At 40.1% G+C, this 22313-nt stretch overlaps 1 protein-coding gene across 15 annotated transcripts in view; it reads left to right on the forward strand.

Moving 5' to 3' along the window:
* The window catches only part of RBMS3 (RNA binding motif single stranded interacting protein 3), a 1032337-nt gene that overhangs the window by 487927 nt on the left and 522097 nt on the right, over positions 1-22313 (forward strand). For all 15 annotated transcript variants that reach the window (XM_043885913.1, XM_043885914.1, XM_043885915.1 and 12 more), the window contains one exon: positions 3760-3818. In XM_043885913.1, coding sequence (XP_043741848.1) covers positions 3760-3818 — 59 coding nt within the window. The remainder of the gene's footprint in view (positions 1-3759; positions 3819-22313) is intronic.

Consider the following 22313-nt stretch of genomic DNA (forward strand, 5'->3'; position numbering starts at 1 on the left):
GTAAACTCTGGGGGTTGGTGATGTACCGGGAGGCCTGGTGTGCTGTGGTCCATGGGGTAGCAAAGAGTCGGACACAACTGAGTGACTGAACTGAACTGAACTGAATTAGTGTTCAACAGGGCAATAAACTGTAACCTTAATGTTATCTTCTCCACTGGACAGAATTTATTTACATCTCTGCTCAATAAAAATCCACAGGTTAAAAAAATGGGGTAATAGACATTCACTAGTGATAAATAATAACAACAAATTGAACCTGTGGGTAACTGCATGATTAAATACATCAAGAACCTAGTTAATAAAATCCCAAACACTAAAATAGGATCAATATTAATTATAAATGTACATTATCCTTTCAGCAAGTAATTGCCTGAGAAGTTTTCTTTGTGGAAGATTTTGACAGTCTAAATAGTAGCTGTTGTGTTTTGTTGCTGTTTCGGGTTTGTTTTGGTTGTGCTGGATCTTTGTTGTGGCACGTAGGGTCCCTAGTGGTATCATGTAGGCTCTGGAGTGTGTGGGCTCAGTCATTGTGGCATGCAGGTTTAGTTGCCCCATGGTTGCAGTATCTTAGTTCCTCGACCAGGGATTGAACCCATGCCCCCTGCATTGGAAGACAGATTCTTTACCACTGGACCATCAGGAAATTCCCAGTAGTAATTTCAAGCTGTCATTTGGGATAGAACCTTAACCTTCTTCTACTACTTGTCTGCTTCAGAGACTGTGAAGGACTAGAGATAGTTCTACATCGCAGATAACAGCAAGAAAGTGATTGCAAGTAAAGCTAACGTTAAATGAGCACTTTCTCTATGTCAGCCAGTGTTATCAACACTCTAGGTAAATCCCACTTACCCTCACAACAACCCTCTGAAGTAGACTGTTGTCAGCATTTTATGGGTTTATAAGTAGATATATACAGTTTTAAGTAAATACATCAATATTAAAAGATAAATTTATATCATGATGGCTTCCCAAGTGGTGCAGTGGTAAAGAATCTGCCTGCTAATGTAAGAGACCCCAGATGCGGGTTTGATCCCTGGCTTGGGAAGATCCCCTGAAGGAGGGCATGGCCAACCACTCCAGTATTCTTGCCTGGGAAATCCCATGGACAGAGAGGAGCCTGGCAGGCTACATTCCATGGGATCATAAAGAGTCAGACATGATTGAGAGCTTTTACACTCCACTTATATCATGATAGATGATGAAATGATGCAAAGAGCACATAAGACTTACTTAGCCGATCAAATATACCCAGGCTGAACTGAGATTTGAGTCATGGAGGTTTGTCACCAGAATATATTCTTTTAATGATGACACTGCATTACCCTGGAGATCAAATATTTGGATTGCCAAAGACATGAAAGTTGATGGAACAAGAAAATTGATATATGTAGCTTTTCTATTCTAGAAGCTGCATGCTACATTATTTAAGCACTACACTAAATTCAAAAATCTCATAGTCAAATGCCTACTATTAACTTTCTCAAATATGAGACTTTGATCAAATTACTGATCTTTTACAACATACTTTCTCCTTCTGCGAAATAGTCATAGATATTTTCAACCCTAGCTGTCTTTGATTTTGTTTTATATAGAGTTATCATTGTATTAATGAAGGAGAAGAATGGATAGTAAGTATACAAGTGGCTGAAGCTTCAGGGTTATGTGGGTGAAATCTGCCCGGTTCAGCATGGGACAGCTCCAGCCCAGTTCTACCTGACTTAACAAGGGTGGAGGTTGTAGACGAGAATCATCATAGACCCCTTCCACTGATCTCATTCCTGTTTCTGTTGTGACCTACTAATAGCTCAGCTCCTATTGGAATGATTTTCAAGGCTATCGGTGGTATTATTATAATAACAGTGAAAGTGAGTGAAAGTGAAAGTCGCTCAGTCATGTCCAACTCTTTGTGACCCCATGGGCTGTAAAGTCCATGGAATTCTCCAGGCCAGAATACTGGAGCAGGTAGCCTTTCCCTTCTCCAGGGGATCTTCCCAACCTAGGGATTGAACCCAGGTCTCCTTCATTGCAGGTGGATTCTTTACCAGCTGAGCCACAAGGGAAGCATTCTCAACACTATGCTATTTTCAACACTTTTAATAAATAACCACTGAAATGCTCCAAAGCATCAATGATGTAGTAAAAGGTGGTCACAAATGCAGAAGAAATATTGGAATGTTTAATATTCATTAAATACAGAATCTTTAATATTTATCATATGTTCTTAATACATGGAGTCTTTAATATTTAGCCAATGTTCTTACACTTCCTGTTGTTGATGTTCAGTTGCTAAGCTGTGCCCAGCTCTGCAATGGTAGCACGCCAGGCTCCTCTGTCTTCCCCTGTCTCCTAGAGTTTGCTCAAATTCACATCCATGGAGTCCATGATGCAGCCAATCATTTCATCCTCTGCCGCCCACTTCTCCTTTTGCCTTCAATCTTTCTCAGCATCAGAGTCTTTTCCAGTGAGTTGACTCTTCACATCACGTGGCCAAAGTATTGGAATTTCAACCTCAGCAACAGTCCTTCCAGTGAATATTCAGGGTTGATTTCTTTTTGGATTGACTGGTTTGATCTCCTTACAGTCCAAGAGACTCTCTCAAGAGTCACTTCCAGCACCACAGTTTGAAAGCATCAACTCTTTGATGCTCAGCCTTCTTTATGATCCAACTCTCATACCTGTACATGACTACTGGAAAAACACAGCTTTGACTATGCAGACATTTGTTGGCAAAGTGATGTCTCTTAGGGACACAAAATTACAGGAAAACTTGCCAGAGATTTTTCTGACCATACCTGAAATCTTGAACATAATAAACTTAGTACTTAATTTTGCATTATAACTTATCCATATCTTATGTTGATCCAGAAGCATCCTTCACGGAATCCTAAAGAAGGACCAGGTTTTAGGAATTATCTTCCTTGTCCCATCATTTATACTTCATAGATGGGCTTGACAAGATTTTCTCATTCCCCCTATCCCCCATCTTTTAAAAAAACCTGACAGTAGATTTTCTGCTAGAGTTATGAAATAATTAATATAGGTATGATGTATACAGATATATATGGTAGAAACTTTGTTGTAGAGGAAGCACCATGGATAACCTATATCATTTGTTATTTACAGCAGATCTTTATTAAGCTTCTATTACCGATGCGTTAGGCATGGGGAATACAAAACTCAATCCAACTTATCCTCCATTAACTTACAGTAAATTAATACCGTTTTAGTAGCAAAAAAAAAAAAAAAAAAGTTTTATTTGTCTTAGGACCTACTAGGAATGACAGCATTTCAATGTAACATTCTTGCAAATCCTGCAAGGTGATTATTCCAGTTCTCATTTTTACAGTGAGAAAGTGGGCTTGGAGAAGTTATGCTGAACTGCTCAGAGTCAGAGGGCTAAATGCCAGCGCTGGACACAGGCGCTGATCCGTCTGGTTCCAAGTTTTGTGCATTTTTTCCATGAATCCACAGAGTATAATTTGCTTTGATCACAATCACACACAATCCCCTCTCAGCCAGCTATGACAGCCTGACAGGTTTATTTTCGAAGGTTCAACCCAGTGATTGTGGAGGGAAGGAAGCCCATTCTCGAGCTGTAAAGAGGTGCTGGTGAAAAGAGGTTATCCAGCTGTGAAATGGGGATTCGGAGCTTGTTTGCTTGGCTTATTCCTGCTTAAATGTGTGTGCACCAATGTTCACCACAGTGTTTTAAGTCTCCATTGAGTTACAATAACATGGATTTTTCTTTCTCTATTTCAGGTATGGAAAAATCGTATCAACAAAGGCAATCCTTGACAAAAACACAAATCAGTGCAAAGGTATGTGTCAGGACATCTGTAAGTGGGCTCACACCTGTGTCTCCCACCGATGGCTCCTGCCAGGCGAGGTCTGGGCATCAGCTGCGTGAGGATCTGTGTGTACAGTATATGGCAACCTGTTTACAATGATGCCTAGGCTTTGATGAGTAACATTGCTCATTAATTTTTTTTTTCATTAACAAACAAAATGAAAATCACAAATCAGAAAAAGTATCAAATTGCTTCAGCGTAAGACTAAATTACTTCCTAACAACTCTGGGTTGTCTGATTTGAATGATATCATCAGTGATGCAAATTGATTTCCTATATAAAAATGAGGAACTCTGGGGAAAACTTTCCATGCAAAACACATTTTCATTTATCTGTTGTTTAAGGCTTTAGCTCCATTGTTTGACTAGGAATGGATTCACTGGTGGGCCCATTGTGTCTAAGCTTCAGCTGTAAGCATCTCACGGTATCTCAGAATTTGTATCATATCAAGGCCTTTTCCTTTTCCTGGAAATATTTCTGAAGTTATTTGACTGTATCTGTGGCTCATGTATTTTTCATGTCTGGGAATCCATACTCTTTTAAGGGTGGCATTCATTTATTCATGAAATCTAAATGGTCTCTCTTGCTTGACTCCGTTTTTACTGGAAAATTGGAATGCTTCTTGTAACATGTGTTATTTGCTCTTTCTCTAATCCAGTCATTTTTATAATACCAACATCAAGAAATATGTTAGATACAAGGTCATTCTAAACATTGCCCCTCTTTCTCATACAAATGTAATGTATACAAATTTTCGGGACATTTAAATGCTGCATATATATCCTGACTTAATTGGAGAATGGTCAGATTCAATTCATCAATTAAAGAAAAAGTGGCATTCCTTTTCTCCTATAAACTCACAAAAGCCCTAGGAATTTAGCTACTACAAGACAAAAAGTGGTAAGACAACATTTCTATTATCTAATAGCTCAATTTCTAGTTGAAAATGAAACTACCAAGAAAACCAAGAAAGTAATCTTAATATATGTTTTAGGATTCAGATACAGGAATCCACAAAATATGATGAGAGGAGAATATGAGGATTCCCTTTTGGAGAATGAAGTTTGAAAAGGCAGAATGAATGGGCCTAGAAAGGTTGATGTTCAGGAGGAAGAATTTCAGAATGTAATTGAGCAGACTCACATACCAGAAATAGAAAGATGCCCCAGTAAGGGTATCATTAGAAGGAAGGAAGGGGTCAGGATTTTGGAGGCATTTTTAGAGTTATCCTGAATGTTTTGAACTTAATTGTCTGCATAACTGTTGCTTTTTTTTGAGCAGAAATGATATGATTTTATCTTGAGTTCTAGTTATTTTGCCAAAGCAAGTGAAACCGAGTTACAAAGGGGAGGAAACTGAAGGCAGAGAGAAAACAATGCAGATTTGAAACACATAGATGACCAGGAAAATGAGGAAGGTCCTCCAGGCACTGGTAGAGAAATGGAAAGGGAGCTACCATGAGTTTTCAAGGGGAGAATTAGATATTTTCTATGAAGGTGAAAGGACACGGGCAATGAAACTCACATGTTGAACTGCTGTGATTGGGGAGGAGGGCTGTGTCAATGACTGAGGCAGAAAGCCCAGAAGGGGTATGAGTGAGTCTTGGGGAGAAGTGCTGAGCTGATGTATCAGGTGCCCTGGTCTAGAGGTCCTGGGGTAGCGTCCTTGAGGGAGAGGTCAAGGCAGAGCTACAGGGAAGCTCAGAGTTGCTATGGTTACCGTAACCAAGGGAGCACAAAGGACAGCAAAGGGTCCTTGGAGGGGAGGGGATGGAGTGGGGGGCATGGTGTGGGGGCTAAAAACAGCCTTGGGTGATGTATACGTAGAGTTGGGCCACGACTGTGAGTAACTCTCCACTGTCATCCTGTGGGAAGCATGTGTGTGTGAGAAGCATTAGACTGTTAGTTATATTGCTTCCAGACATGCCTGCCTGATTCCCAAAGTCTTTGGGTTAAAAATATTTGTGGGAACAGGCTTCCCTGGTGGTTCAACAGTAAAGAATCCATCTGCAGTGCAGGAGCCTCAGGAGACATGGGTTCGATCCCTGGGTCAGGAAGATCCCCTGGAGGAGGGCATGGCGACCCACTCCAGCATTCCTTCCTGGAGAATCCCATGGACAGAGGAGCCTGGAGGGCTACAGTCCATGGGGTCGCAAAGGAGGCGGACACTACTGAAGCAACTTAGCACACACGCACTCGTCTATAGGAGCAGAGAACATTGAGGCACCCGCCTCAGGCAGTCAGTTATACTGACTGAGCCCCTCTCAGACAGGCAGATGCTTCACAGACAAGTGAGTCCTGCAGACCACAGTGGATCCCGTGACATGTCTGACCCTTGGAGTGGTCTACATGAGGGGGCCTTCCACTAGGCAAAGGTTTGCTCAGAGTGCAGGCAGCTCTGGTCAGTCTACAATACTGGGGACAACAAAAGGCTTGATTGCTAACCTGGAAAAACCGTGTTCTTGTACTGTAATAACAAGGTTTGAAGAGGAAGAAGATGTAGCTGAAATGGATTGTCAGAGTTCCCATGTGCAGTTATCTCTTAATTCTGGAGTTCTTGATCTGGACAAATGCTGTGGGTATCCTTCTCTGAACCCCTAAGACTCCTATCCACATTACCCTCTAACTGCTTATTTAATTGCCTCTGTCTCTCTCCAAAGAGACCTTTTTAGTCAATGAAGACAGGACCTGTGTAATCTAGAAAATGTTATCTTCGGAGCAGCGAATTGCAGGGGAATGTGTCATTGTCTATTGGAAATACTTGAAAAAAATATTAGAACATGTCTTTGTTTTAAAGTCAACTTTCTGGGTGTGTTTTATAATGATTTATATCATTTTTATATAATATAAAAATTTTATTTTTATATCAAAATTTATCATTATATAAATTTATATCAATATATAAATTGATATAAATACATCAAAATTTATATCAGTATAAATTTGCAAATGCTCGCTTTAAACACATAAATACATAAATATTGAGTTTACTGTTCCATAATATTTTTATTCATAATCATGTGGATGTAAAAAGTAGTTTTGGAGAATACGTGTCTCAAACATAAGCACTGATACATTTGGAAGGAGAAAATGAGGGTGAGGAAAGGAGAGGAGAAAGGGAGGAAACACCTGGGGACATCATTGAAGGGAGGGTAGGTAAGGAGAATTTTATGAGAGGTAGATCTTTTGTCTTGAGGCTCACATGAAAAAGTTAGGGTGATCATGTAGTCTAAGACTCCAGGGGCCTTTTCTGGCCTCAGTGTTTTTAGCCTGTGGATGGCAGTGATAGCCAAAACTCAACTTTCACCAAGCACATGATGAGGTGGGGGGCGGGTAGCCTAAAACTAAACCTTCATTACAGAGAGGTACTGCTGCTATCTCCATGTTTGGGGAAAAATACTAATATAATGATATTTTTGAGTCATATTTAGAGTATTTTGTTTTTCAGAAAAATGGCCCCTAAAATAGTTACAGATAGAAACTCCTTAAAATTGGAAATGAGAGTGCAATTGCATTTATGGAAAATAGTTTATAGTTGATGTGTGCAGGCGAGTTGCTGAAGTTGGGAGGAAGGTCACTGTGACATTCAAAGAGTTGATGGGACAGACCCCAGAGCAGCACTGAAGTATTGATTTAAATAGCCAAGAATTGGAGCAGGTGTAATGTTGGAAAAATGGACTGATCCTAAAAGTACTTGTGGAGAAATAGTAGGAAAGATACCAAGAGTTTGAAGACCATTGGGAACATGAAGGCATGTTGGTTATAAACTGCTGTGATGTGGGATTCCAGTTGAAGACTTGAGGTGGGAGGGAAGCTATTCAGAGTTAGGAGCAACAAGGACTCCCCACTTACACATCCAATGAGAGAAGGGATGGTAGGGGGAAAACACATTTGGGAGGGCTACAAAGGCCCTGTGTCCCCAGGATGAATTAGTTAGTGATTGGAAAGATACAAATTAAAGCAGTGTGCAGTGATCGTTTACATCCACTAACGTTGCAGACATAACTTGCAGGCCCTCCAATGCTGGACGCTGTGAAACTGATTCACCCCTTCTTTATTTGTTGAGCTCAGTCACTCAGTCATGTCTGACTCTTTGCTACACTATGGACTGTAGCCCGCCAGGCTCCTCTGTCCATGGGGTTTTTCAGGCAACAATATTGGAGTGGGTTCACTTCAGTTCTGTTCAGTTCAGTTGCTCAGTCATGTCCGACTCTTTGCGACCCCATGAATCACAGCACGCCAGGCCTCCCTGTCCATCACCAACTCCCGGAGTTGACTCAAACTCATGTCCACAGTGTTGGTGATGCCATCCAGCCATCTCATCCTCTGTCGTCCCCTTCTTCTCCTGCCCCCAATCCCTCCCAGCATCAGGGTCTTTTCCAGTGAGTCAACTCTTCGCATGAGGTAGCCAAAGTATTGGAGTTTCAACTTCAGCATCAGTCCTTCCAAAGAACACCCAGGACTGATCTCCTTCAGGATGGACTGGTTGGATCTCCTTGCAGTCCAAGGGACTCTCAAGAGTCTTCTCCAACACCACAGTTCAAAAGCATCAATTTTTTGGCATTCAACTTTCTTCACAGCCCAACTCTCACATCCATACATGACCACTGGAAAAACCATAGCCTTGACTAGACAGACCTTTGTTGGCAAAGTAATGTCTCTGCTTTTTAATATGCTATCTAAGTTGGTCATAACTTTCCTTCCAAGGAGTAAGCGTCTTTTAATTTCATGGCTGCCATCACTATCTGCAGTGGGTTAAGACCATGCTAGTTTGGTAGCATCTTTTTAAAAAGTCAATATGAAAGAGCAATCAGAGATGTACTATGATGTTAGTGATTCTAGTGAGATGTTGTCCCAAATATTATATTCAGACATATTTTTAAAGATGTTTTATATGCTGATGCTTAGCACCCCTTTATTCTATGAGAGCAAATATAGGAAAACTCTGATTCTAGTGTATGGAGCATCTACTACTGTTCTGTGGCCATTGTTGAGAGGACTAAACTATGGCACACCATGGGATTGTTTATTAGAGGAAGTTAAATGACTATGGAAGAACGTAAAATCATGTGTTTGGTAAACATGGGGCTATGAAATATTTGCTCACGGTTGGGCTTCCCCAGTGGCTCAGCAGTAGCAAATCCGTCTGCAATGCAGGAGACGCAGGAGATATAGGTTCCGTCCCTAGTGGGAGGATACCCTGGAGAAGGGCATGGCAACCCACTGCAGTATTCTCGCCAGGAAAATCCCACTGACAGAGAACCGTGGTGGGCTACAGCCCATAAGGCTGGTTGCAAAAACTCGGACGTGACTGAAGTGACTGAGCAAGCATGGCGTGTTACTCGTGGCTACGTCTGTGGTGGGGCCAGAATGCATGGTGTGAACACTGCCCACTTTGTAGCCTGGTGACCTGTGGCCAGTCTTTCAACTCTGCTGGGTGCCTCAGTTCCCTCATCTATAAAATGATAACAACAATAGGGCCTGCCTTGATCATCAAATGGGCTTGCCTTGTGGCTCAGCTGGGAAAGAGTCCGTCTGCAGTGCGGGAGACCCGGGTTCGATCCCTGGGTTGGGAAGATCCCCCGAAGAAGGGAAAGGCTACCCACTCCAGTATTCTGGCCTGGAGAATTCCATGGACTGTATGGGGTCACAAAGAGTTGACATAACCAAGCAACTTCCACTTTTCACTTTGATAATCAAAAATACATGGATAATGTTCAACCATACCTCATATTGACTGTTTCCATAAAACACTGAATATTAAGCAAAAAAAAGTTTGTTATTAAGGTGATAAATTATTATTAACTTTACACTTCTCCAAATGTGTTTGTCTTTTCAGGCAAAAGCAAAAACAAACAAACAAAAAAAAACAAGCAAAAACAGCTTTTGGAAAAATTAAAGTGGTTTCAATTATATTTCCAATATTGTGACTCTTTCTGTGATTTCTGAGTAGTGCATAACTATGCTTGTTTATTTTTGAAAAATAACATTAGCTGAAAATAACTGAATACAGAGAGAATGTATTTTTTTTCCTTTGCTTCTTTAATGAAAAGGTAAAAGAGTTCTTCTTGACCATTGCTTTCTTAAGGAAAGAAATGGAAAGGTGTCTGAGGCGACATTTTAATTTAGTTAATTACGATTCTTGTTTTTACTTTTGGCTCTGATGGGTGTTCGTTGCGGTGTGCAGGCTTTTTCCAGTTGCAATGTAAGCTGGCTTCTCCTGTTGAGGCTGCAGACTCTGCAGTTGCTCTGTGGCATTGGATCTTAGTTCCCTGACCAGGGCTTGAACCTGTATCCTCTGCATTGCAAGGCAGATTCTTAACCACTGGACCGTCAGGGAAGCCCTGGGGTGGCTTTTTTAAACAAATTAAACAAATCACTAAGGGCCTTGAGCCTCTCATAAGAAAATGAAAATTGGATTTGGTCTTCTTGGAGACATTTGCTTTTGAATCATTTGCAATGTGGCCTCCCGACTTAGGCTATGCAATCAAAACCAAGTATTATGAAGACAGGATTTATTGATTTTGTTTTTAAAGATATGATGTGAATTCAGTTTTTCATGAGCTGATGAAAGCAATGTATGAGATGGTACATGCACTGGTCTCCTTAGAGGTGAAAAGAAAAGGCCTCAAAATTAATCTTGAGATATTAACCAAATTTTAGACACTTCCTGTATCTTAGCATCAGAAAGAAAGGTTGTTGTTCCCGTCCACACTGTGTCACCTCCCACCCCAGGTTCTCTAAGTCTGTAAGGTAGGCAGGCGCAGATAAACACACTCACTCGATTCTGGAAGGGGTCTCGGGGAACCCTTTCAACATAACCTCTCATTTTCAGGATTGTTCTTTCTTGGGCGGTGGCTGCGGCAGCTTTCATTCTGTATAATATGGCAGCATAAAACAAAACAGTCACCAGCAGGCCCAAATGACCAGAAATTGATGAACAAAGCAGGCCGCAGCTCCAGATGGAGAGTAATGAAAAACAGACCACAGTTCATTCAGCCACTCAGACACCAGGACCCAATAAGAGCTGTTGTACAAGTCACAGAGATCCGCATGGCTTTGTTTTCGTTTTTTTGTTTTTCCCCATGTGTTTTCCTCCCGGGTCCAGTGTATTTGCTAATTTAAAAAAGTCAAGGGAAATGAAATGAAAGAAGCCATTGAAAACAAGGTGTAAATCTTCCATGAATTGACTTGTCTCTGCCTTTTCCTGCTTTTTAAGTTTGGCTTCCTCTATACCACCCCGCACCCCTGCCAGCCATTTTTTTCCTGACAGGCTATGTGTTTAGAGCAGAGGGAATGAGTAATGGATATTCCATAGAAAGTTTCCATGCTTAATAGCCAAAGGATATAAGAGCCATGAAAGTGTGCCAAGCATACCGACTTCTAAGAGCTTGAAATACTCCCTTCTTGTCTTTGTTGTCACAGGCTGGTTGAATTATATTTATGGAAGATTATGTTGCCTTTACCATTTCATTGGACCCCTAAAATCAAAGTTGAACACAATAATCCAAAAGTTCTGAAATCATCCATGAAGTTTATTCATTCTTTATTAAATGAAACCGTAAATTGTTATTCTTCTCTAAAAGAAATAATTCTGCCTACTCGATTCATTTGTACAGAGAGGGATAGAACCCACCTATATTGTTTCTGGGAGGGGTGTGAATAAATCCATTTAGCAGTTCTAGATTCATAACTGTGTTACCTGCTTTTTAAACGTATTTCTGGGGACTTCTCTGGCAGTCCAGTGGTTAAGACTTCATCCTCCAATGCAGGGGGTGTGGGTTCAACTCCTAGTCAAGGTGCTAAGATCCCACATGCCTTATGGCCAAAAAGCCAAAACATAAAACAGAAGCAATATTGTAAGAAATTCAATGAAGGCTTAAAAAATGATCCACATAGAAAAATCTAAAAATGTTGAAAAATATTTTTAAAATGTATATAAAAGTATTTCTTGGTAACTAAGTATGAGGCGGTATACATGAACAAAGTTGGAATTAATTCATTTTATTTATTATTTAATTTTCTCCCTTACTTACTGATGGGGAGTATTTATATAGCAAGTGGGGAAAGTGTAGGAGATTTGTATTACACCCCATGAACTCGGATGGGGGAATAGATGCTCTATTTTGTCATATTTTTATGTAGCCTTGGTCTCAGGTAGCCTCAGCCTGCTTGGAGTGGGGTTTTGGTTCCCAGCCAGAGATGCAGTCCAGGTCATGACTATGAGAGTGCTGAATCCTAGCCACTAGACCAGTGGTAAGTGACAAGGCCCTGAGTCTTTGACTTTGCAGAAAAGACTTCCCACAAAGATGGAAAGTAGTGAAGCAAATAAAATATTTATTAGACAGAAAAAACGAAAACAAAAACATGAGTATGGTACATGTAGATAGACACACATGTCTATCCAGTCTCCATGGGCAGACTCAAAGGGTCTGTGCCCTTGCAGTGGTTTAAATTACTTTTATGGGGCATTTCTTCCAGTTTTCCTTTTGATTTGCCTGGTTCAAAGTCCATATTTGCTACATCCCAGGATTCTCCCGTGTGTGCATGCATCTTTTAGCCAAAATAGAGACTACCACAGAGCCCTCTTAGGATCACTCCCCTTTGACTTCCAAGGAGCCTACTGTGCGTGTCTCCTGATTTCTAGAAAGAGAAATATGTGGTTCGGGCAAGAACCATCCTCCACTCTTAATTGTCCTGCTGTTCTCGTTTTGGAGTTTCTGTCCATGGGGAATGGATCTCCAGTCACTTTACTTGGGTTGGGGGTGAGAGAACATCTACCTCCTGCCTCCGTCTTTGCAGGGTATGCAGTAGCCCCTACTGAGGGACCAGTCCTAGTAAGTGACAATGACGTGCACCTGGGTGACATGTGTATGCGTAAGAACCATTTGATTTCCAGGAAAGAGCATACCTACGTCAGACTGGTCCAGCAGCAAACTTAACAAATAAAGGAAGAAGCTAAACACCATGCGAAGCCTCTTTTCTACTATCTGTTGCTTCCCCAGTTCAGCGCAAACTAAAGTAAACGCTGTGAAATATATGAGTCTAAGGAATCACATCTGAGAGTCACAGGCTCCTTCCTTGGGGTGAGACCACAGTCTCTAGAGCAAGGAGCCCAAGAAGCAAAGTGACTTGAAAAACACGTTTATTTCATTTTCAAATATTGGGACTAGGTTACCAAAAAAAAGATGAAAACACTTCTGTTTAGACACCCGCGTTTCCCATTTCCCTTCGGGATATGAAGTGTTTGATTTTTTGCCTGCACTTTTGTGAATTGTACTCCCATCTAGCCCAGTATTAATTTTACAGTCAGGCACAGATGCTCAGTATATGAACATATATTGGCTTCCTTTGTATTGATATTGAGTTTGGTTTTCGTTTCAGAAAAAGTTAGTGTAGGAACTTTGGTAATTTCACTCAGAATTTTCCTATAGGTACCTTTTTTTATCAACATGAGAAATTTTCATCCTGGGCTTCATTTGAGAAAATTCCAATGTTTATCATCTTAAAGTCAGAGTTAAGAGACAACGCCTACCTTGAGGGTAAATGGTCGCCGTATGTTGTTTCCAACCAGACAACTGAAGCTAAAGACACTTCTCCTGTCAAAGATAATCCTTCCAGGGGACTTCCCTGGTCGTCCAGTGGTTAAGATTCCAGGCTTTCAATGCAGGGGCCATGGGTTCCATCCCTGGTCAAGGAACTAAGATCCCATATGCCACCCTGTGACCAAAAAAGTCTAAAGATAATCATTCCAAACTTGCTATTCTCAGTTCAGTATATTCAGTATTTTAGAGGGTCCTTTTATGAAAATGATGATGATGTGATGGTGCTGTGTTAACTTTGAGAAGTCTTTGAGATAAACGTAAAGCAAAATATCTACTCATGTTCTGGGAGTCATGCAACTGCACATTTTTCTTTAAGAGTCTTAAAGCTCTATGTTTACTCAGTATTTGCTTATAATCACCATGATTATATATATTAGGCAAAAGAAATCTCTTCACCAACATTAATAGGTAACATTGCTGTTTTGAAGTATAAATTTGTACTTGGTATTATTTAGTATCCTTACCTATCTCCCTATCTGTTTTGCATATGAAGAAATTATTTTATTGGAAAAATATAAATAATTTGCATGCAGTTTAAAATGGCTTAAAAATAAAATGGTAGCCTATATGGGAAAGGAATTTGAAAAATAATAGATATATGTATATGTATAACTGAATCAGTCGGCTGAAACTAACAAAACACTGTTAATCACCTATACTACAATATAAAATAAAAATCACGAGTTTCCCTGGTGGTCCAGGGGCTAAGACCATGCTGCCAATGCAGGGAGCCTAGGTTTGATCCCTGGTCAGGGAACCAGATCCCATTTGCCGCAACTAAGAGTTTGCCTTGCTGCAATTAAAGATTCTGTGTGCTGCAACTAAGACCCAGCACGGCCACATAAATAATAAAATAAACACATACACACATACATAGATAAAATAAAAATTAAGAAGTAAAATGGTAGAGTTCCTTTGCTTTCAGCCATAATCTGAACATGACTGTCACAAACCCACATCTTACACTTTCACAGAAATCCTTTTGTTCAGATATCCTGTTTGTTCTCCTGCTCCTGTCTTTCAGTTTCCGGTGTTTAGAGTTTGATATATGTTGAGAGAGATGTAAAATGCTCATTCTTCTTACCTCTGCTGTGTGTCAGTCATTTCCTCCATAATTCACCTTCCCAGGAAGTCCTCAGTGGACTCTCCCCATGCTGTTTACACACTTTACAAGCCCACCTCCTCTGAGCGCCTTCTGTGAGCAAAGACATTATACCCCTTTATCTCTTGGGCTTTTGTGATTAGTGGGTATCTTCATCTAGATTATAAACTCCTCAGGCTTCTTGTGGGCCATACTTTCTACTGCCGAAGTGTTGATGAAATGGGACAGTTCAGAGTGGTCTTAGATCCCAAGGGCTTTATCTTTCTCTCTGGGAGCCTTTGATGTCACATTAATGGAAAGAATGAAAATGGTTGAGTATGTATTCCACAGGCCTGTAAAGATACCGAGGGTACCGGAGACATAACATACACACATCCCCCAGTTGCTCTTTAAAGTGAAACTGAAAGTGAAGTCATTCAGTCGTGTCTGACTCTTTGTGACCCCATGGACTGTAGCCTACCAGGCTCCTCTGTCCATGGGATTCTCCAGGCCAGAATACTTGAGTGGGTAGCCTTCCCCTTCTCCAGGGGATCTTCCCAACCCAGGGATCGAACCCAGGTCTCCTGCATCGCAGGTGGATTCTTTACCATCTGAGCCACAAGGGAGGTTATTGATACCTATGAGAAAAAAGGTATTTTCAAAATTATACAGAGCCCTGATTGTAATGTGTCTGGCAGTTCTGCAAGGTAGATTTTTCTGTGACCTTGGACTTGGATTTTTTTTCTCATAGAACCATATTGTCAAGAGTGCTTACTTATCTTACATTAATGCAGTTCTGTGTACTTTTGAACTGTTCAAGGAATGTGTGCTTCATGAATTGACATGTGTTTATTAAGACTGGCATTTTTAAATTTAGTTTTCTTTTTTAATTAATTGAAGTGTGGTTGATTTACAATGTTGTGTTAATTTCTGCTATATATTACAGTGACTCAGTTACACACACACACATATATTCTTTGTTATATTCTTTTCAATTGGAGTTTATCCCAGGATATTGAATTTAGTTCCCTGTGCTACACAGTAGGACCTGGTTGTTTATCCAAGAGACTGGCTTTGTTTATAGCAAAAAGTGTAAGTACTTAAAGGACTTTTTTTCATACTTTTTGGTGATGGCTATATGATAGCCCTCAGGATTTTTCAAGGCCTATAAACCTGATGTCTTTGAGGAAAAGTGCATTCCGTCACAGTGGCAGGTGGTGGAATTCATTCCTAGTTGGTAGGTTCTGAAAGGAAAAAAGAAGTGTGCCTTTGTTCACCCTTTGTCACGATGTTCACTCTGTAGCATGGTTGTACAAGTTAAGAGGTAAAGGAAAAAAGCTAAAGATTCTTGCTTCCTTATCTTCCTTAGCTTTGGAACCATAGTAAAAGCTTAAAGTAAAAGCATAGCTTGTTTACGGGATGGTGAACAGTCATTTGATTTGATGCTTGCCATTGTTCTCCTTGACTTAATGATTATTCATGTCTTTCTTAAAATAGCTATTTTTCCTTTTCTTCAGTAAAGGAATGAGAACTCTGGAGTAGTAAAGAGAAAAATCCATGCACATGACTGAAAAAAGTACTGAACTATAAAAACTGAAATTGAATTCGAAGGATGAATGTATCATTTGTTATGATTCTGTAAGTGGCTGTAAGTGGGCTCACATGTCTCTTTATCCATAAAATATTGGTGATATAAGGTCTCTATTTCATAGGATTATTTTAAAAACCAGCTTGGTTTCCCCTGTGTGTTTTGAAATAGAAAATAGCAAGGTTTGCATTTAATTTGTACTACTTCTTTTAGAAAATGGCAGTTTAATTGCTAGGCATCTATCTGAATAGACCTACTGGTCATTAAGTTGACATTAGCCCTGGGTTGGAAGAAACCTGTATTCATGAAGCATCTATGGGACACCTAGTCTGTGCCGCTTTTGAAGATACAATTTCTGTCAAGAAGAAATAACAAAACGCTTAAGCTGCAGATATAACAGCTGTTCACATCCTCGGGGCTTGTCCACTCTGGGAAAAGCAGGAGCTGAAACAAAAGATTTTAGAGAAGCCAGTGCTAAAAACCACACGAGGCTTTGGGCTTAAAGTTGATGTGAAAAATAATGATGTTTGAGATTGTACTAAATGAAACCAAGTGGCAAAATTCCAAGAGACACATCCACCCACATTTTTAACCCCTTATTACTCAAAGGTTCTCATGAAATGTTTTTGAGTAATAAGGGGTTAAAAACTAGAAAATTCTTTAATTTCATATATACAATATAAAAATTATGGCTAGTACTATATTTTTCATGGAGAAGCAAGTGATGAAATTAAGAATAATTTGACATGGCAAGCTATTTGAATTTAATTTTTTAAATAGAAATTACATTATTTAAGGTGAACAACATGGTGATGCAATATGCATGAATGCCATGAAGTGATTACTATAGTCAAGCTAATTAATGTGTTACCTTATAGAGTTGTTCAGCCACTCCGTTGTGTCTGACTCTTGGCAACCCCATGGACTGTAGCATGTCAGGCCTTCCTGTCCTTCACCATAATCCTGGAGTTTGCTCAAACTCATGTCCATAGAGTTACCATTTGTCTGTGTGTGTGTGTGTGTGTGTGTGTGTGTGTGTGAGAGAGAGAGAGAGAGAGAGATGAGGGCGCTTGAAATCCACTCTGTTAGCACATTTTCAAGATCCAGTTCTGCAGGACTAACTATTTTCATCATGCCTCCCATGAGATCTCTAGACACGGTCAGCTTACAAAGCAACAGTTTTGTACCCTTAGACCAACTTCTCCTCATTCCCCCCATATTTCTACTCTCTGTTTCTGTATATTTGATTTTTAAGTTCCACATTTGATTTTTAAGTAAGTGATATGATGCAGCATTTGTCTTTCTGTATACAACTTATTTCATTTAGCATAATGTTCTCCAGACTCATCCATGTTGTTACAAACGGCAGGATCTCCTTTCTTAAGGCTGAATAATATTTTGTTGTATATATACATATATATACACACACACACACACATCATATTTTCTTTATTTATCTGTTGATAGACATTTAGGTTGTTTGCATGTCTTGGCTGTTACGAATACAGTTAACAAAGGGGTGCAGGTATATCTTTGAGGTACTGATTTCTTTTCCTTCAGATAACTACCCAGAAAAAGCATTGCTGGGTTATATGGTATTTTTCTTTCTAGGTTTTTGACGAACTTCCAAACTGTTTTTCCAGGTTGGTGGCACCAGTTTACATTCCCATTAACAGTGCGTGGGGGTTCCCTTTTGTCTGCATACTTGTCAGCATTTGGTATCTTTTTTTATAATAGTTATCCTAACAGATGGATCTTTCCACTTGACACTAGTGGTAAAGAACCCGCCTGCCAAAGCAGGAGACATAAGAGACTCGGGTTTGATCCCTGGGTTGGGAAGATCCCTGGAGAAGGGCATGGCATCCCACCCCAGTATTTTTGCCTGGAAAATCCCATGGACAGAGGAGCCTGGTGGGCTACAGCCCATGGGGTTGCAGAGTCACACACGACTGAAGTGACTTAGCACGCTTCAGGTATAAGGTATGAGGTGACATTATGGGTTTGACTTGCACTTCCCTGAGGATTAGTGATGTTGAACATCTTTTTACTATCTTTGGCCACTTGTATTAATATATTTTCTTTGGGAAAATATCTATTTGGATCCTTTACCCACTTGTTAATAGGGTTGTTTTTGTTTGTTTGTATGCTATTAAGTTGTATGAGTCCGTTATATATTTGGGATTGTTGTTGTTGTTTAGGCATTAAGTTGTGTCTGATTCTGTTGAACCCATGGACTGTAGCCCACCAGGCTCCTCTGTCCATGGGATTTCCCAGGTAAGAATACTGGAGTGGGTTGTCATTTCCTTCTCCAGATCTTCTAGACCCAGGAATCCAACCCACGTCCCCTGTATTGGCAGACAATACTTCACTGCTGAGCCGCCGGGGAAGTCACATATTTTGGATATTGACCTTTTATCAAATATAAGTTTTGCAAGTATTTTCTCCCAACTAACAGAAACCCTTAACAAACCAAAAATTCTCATATGAAATCTGGAATTTCCTTCAGTGTTACTCAATTTTTAAACATTGTTTTAAATCAAATAAGAATAGCTTCAAGTGAGAGAAGAAAAAAAAAAAGAATAGCTTCAAGTGAAATATGTTATGTGCATATATAGCTTTCATATGTATTAATATATTCATTAATATATAATTTATTTATTACATATATTATTATATGTATATTATTAACCAGGGGTTTTGTGTATATGTAAGACAGTGGAAAATAATTATGAGATACTTGTATCATGAGAGACTTTTAAAAATCATCTTATAAAGACTTGTATCTAAGTTTGTTGGGCTTCCCTGGTGGCTCAGATGGTGAACAACCCATCTGCAGTGCAGGAGACTGGGTTTGATTCCTGGGTTGGGAAGATCCCCTGCAGAAGGGAATGACTACCTGCTCCAGTATTCTTGCCTAGAGAATCCCATGGACAGAGAAGCCTGGCAGGCTACAGTCCATGGCATTGCAAAGAGTCAGACATGACTGACTAACACTTGTAGTTTAATAGAATATAACTTCCTTAAAAGAAGCTTGAGGCACAATCCTCACCATTCTTTGTAACTAAGCATTTTCTGTGTTATATAAACTAAAGAAGTCCAGGGGAGGTTGTGCCTTAGATGGTGATTGGCTGCTTGGCAATTTTCTTCTGTTGTGAGAAGATAATGTAAGACAACCAATAAGATACTAACATTGCATATATAATTATCAATTACAAACTTGATCAAGCATTGATATAATGTGTATATGTTCGGGTTAGGGAGAAGTCTGTGTAAAAGTTTAACATTTCTTCTTGCATCATTGTATTTCCACCTAGCATGTCCTATGAACATGGACTATTAGTACAAATCGCACATTTTATTATGTTGTCCAAGTCAGCCTGTCTTTCCTCTATCTTTTTAAAGTTACTAATCTAGAGCTAGTTCTTTGGCTCTGCTTCTTGTTTCAGTAATTATTGGGCTGGTCAAAAATTTCATTTGGGTTTTTCTGTAAGGTCTTATGGAAAAACCTGAGTGAACTTTTTGGCCAATCCAATATTTTAAAAAGTCATATTAAGGGTAACTTTCCAGATAAAACACAGTTTTCCAGTTTATAAGTGACCTTCAGTGGAAAACCAAAGCCACTATGGTCCATGTTGGTGAAACAATCAGCCGTGAAGACAAACTGAAGGGCAGTTGATCTGTTTGGTGAGGAAGACAGATGGTTTCTCTACTAACCCACAGTCTCTTATAGCATCAAGGGCTGTCAGACCTATTGGCATTTGCCAACATGTTTATCTTGTGTATCCCACCTGAATTCTCTTAAGTTCAGGAAGCAAAGTCTTCAACCTGTTTCTACAAAGCTACCCACCAACCAATCAATTCCTAAGCCAAGTAAAACAGACTGAATGGCCAAAACAGGAAAAAAATGGGAAGTGGATCTCAGTGGGGTCGGGAATGGTGTCTTTGGTTTACTTGCCCAGGAGAGAAACCCTGCTTTACAAAGAAAGCTGGCAAATGAATTGATGAAACCCTGAAGCGTTCTCAGAGGCACAGTGAACCGTGACTGTGGAGGCAGGAGACATGTTTATATTAATATGCCGTGCAATTCAGCCTTGGTCAGAGAGTTGTTCAGTATCCCAGAGTCTAGAAATCTCTTAAAACATTCCTATAATTCATCAACAGGGCCAATCTGTCTACTGAAGGATTGTTGTTTAGCTACAACATTGCTTAAAATTATTTAGATGTGAATACTTTTCAGTGGTGCCTAAACCGCTCTGCTGTTTTCATAAAAGCAGCCCACTTCACTCGCTTGTATACCTGCTTGGCCCCAGAAGGCATGCATAGATTCAACTTTTAATAGCTTATGGAATGAGTATCAAGTAATTCCAAAAGTTATTAATATCTCCATTTTACGGCAGATGTAACACACCTGGAGCTGGTGGATAACTTGTGGACCACTGTTGCCAGAATCCAGTGATAGTCTGTCAGATCTTCACTCCTCACTATTTGCAATTCCTCCTGCAAAATAATCCCCATAAGTAACCTCCATAAGTAAAAACATGGGGCTTCCCAGGTGATGCTAATGGTAAAGAACCTGCCTACCAGTGCAGGACATGTAGAGATGTGGGTTTGATCCCTGGGTTGGGAAGATCCCCTGGAGGAGGGCATGGCAACCCACTCCAGTATTCTTGCCTGGAGAATCCCATGGACAGAGGAGCCTGGCGGGCTACAGTGAGTCCATAAGGTCGCAAAGAGTGGGACAGGACTGAAGCAATTTAGCATGCATGCAAGACTAGCAGGGCAGATCCTGGATGGTAGTAATGATAAGCAGACAGAAACACAGTGTTTTGAGTTTATGTGCAGGCAGAAAGTTTGAAAGAAACATGCTTTGGTTCCCACCCGCCCCTTCCACTCCATTATAACAATATTGATGGGGATTCTAGCTCTGTTGTGTCACCTGACACAAACGTAAAAGAATGTGCAGGTTGTGTCCTGAAAGCATAGGTACCTTTTGAAAATATTTTTATCATTTTGTTTCATTTAGAGCTATTTTCTTTTTTATATCTATATTTTGGGAATCATTTTCTGTTCACTTCAATTTTGCACTTAAGTGATATTGACCACTGTCGAGCCTTCCGTCTGTGTTAACTTTAATGTGAGTAGCAGTGTAATCAGTTTTAAGTGGGAAATATCACAGAATTATGGATAGTGGTAGGCGGGCAGAGTGTAGTTGATAATTTCTCCTACTCTTCAGGATTCAGAATGAGGCATGTGCTTCCTTACAGGGCCCATGTGGAAGGGTTTCACAGCAAACATTCTCTTTCATCTTGTTTAAATTCTGTTTGGCTGGACTCCCGTGTTTGGTCATAGGAATGGGTTAAGACCTCTGAAGGAGCCACTCCATTGCAAGCACTTACCCAGAGTCCATTCTTTTCTTTAAATAGCCTTCCCTTAATTTTGGAGAATGTTTTGGGGTCATTGTCTCCCGGAAGGATGAACCTGGGGGTAAATGACTATTTTCTATTTGGATTCTAAAGGTCTGATCAAGTTTAATCAAAAAGGCTTTTAATATCTTGAATTTATCTATGACCAGTTTCTTGCAGCAATATACCCAAATTCCTGCTCAGGTCAGGTTTTCCTTTTTCAAGCTGGTTTTTCTCCAGAGATTCTTCCCTAGTCACATAGTTTCCTATTATCTGAAGTTGCCTTTGAGTCTCCGACCCCACCCTAAGGTCGCCTCATCTCTAATTCTCTTGTGTTTTAAAGAAACTTTGAGCCTCTGTGCCCTGTTTAGTCAACAGATACATGCTTTATTTCCTCTCTTTAGAATTGCCTGCTCAAATATGAGTCTGAATTTTTCTGAGTCTCGGATAGTAACTCTGTTTCTTTCTGGTCTAGTCCCTGAGGGTTACATGTCTCAGGCTGGATGTTCTCCTTCCAAACACAGACGTTATATGTAGGTCCTACTTACTGGGATTGTTGAGAGAATCAGTTTGCTTCTCTAATACTGCTGTCTGCATTTAGCCTGTTTTTGTGGCTGAGATTTTTGTAGGAAAAGTAGCCATTTCCTATTTGTAACCAAAATTAAGTCATTCTGAGGAAGGGCATGAATGTTTTGTGGGGTTTCTTGTCAAGCTGAAGATTGTTATAATAGGCAGCCAGGAAGTCTCCTTGCCCTGGAAACTGTAACGTCCAATGCTGGCACAGCATTTG

Source organism: Cervus elaphus, chromosome 24, assembly GCF_910594005.1.
Source record: "Cervus elaphus chromosome 24, mCerEla1.1, whole genome shotgun sequence".
Classification (NCBI taxonomy): Eukaryota; Metazoa; Chordata; class Mammalia; order Artiodactyla; family Cervidae; genus Cervus; species Cervus elaphus.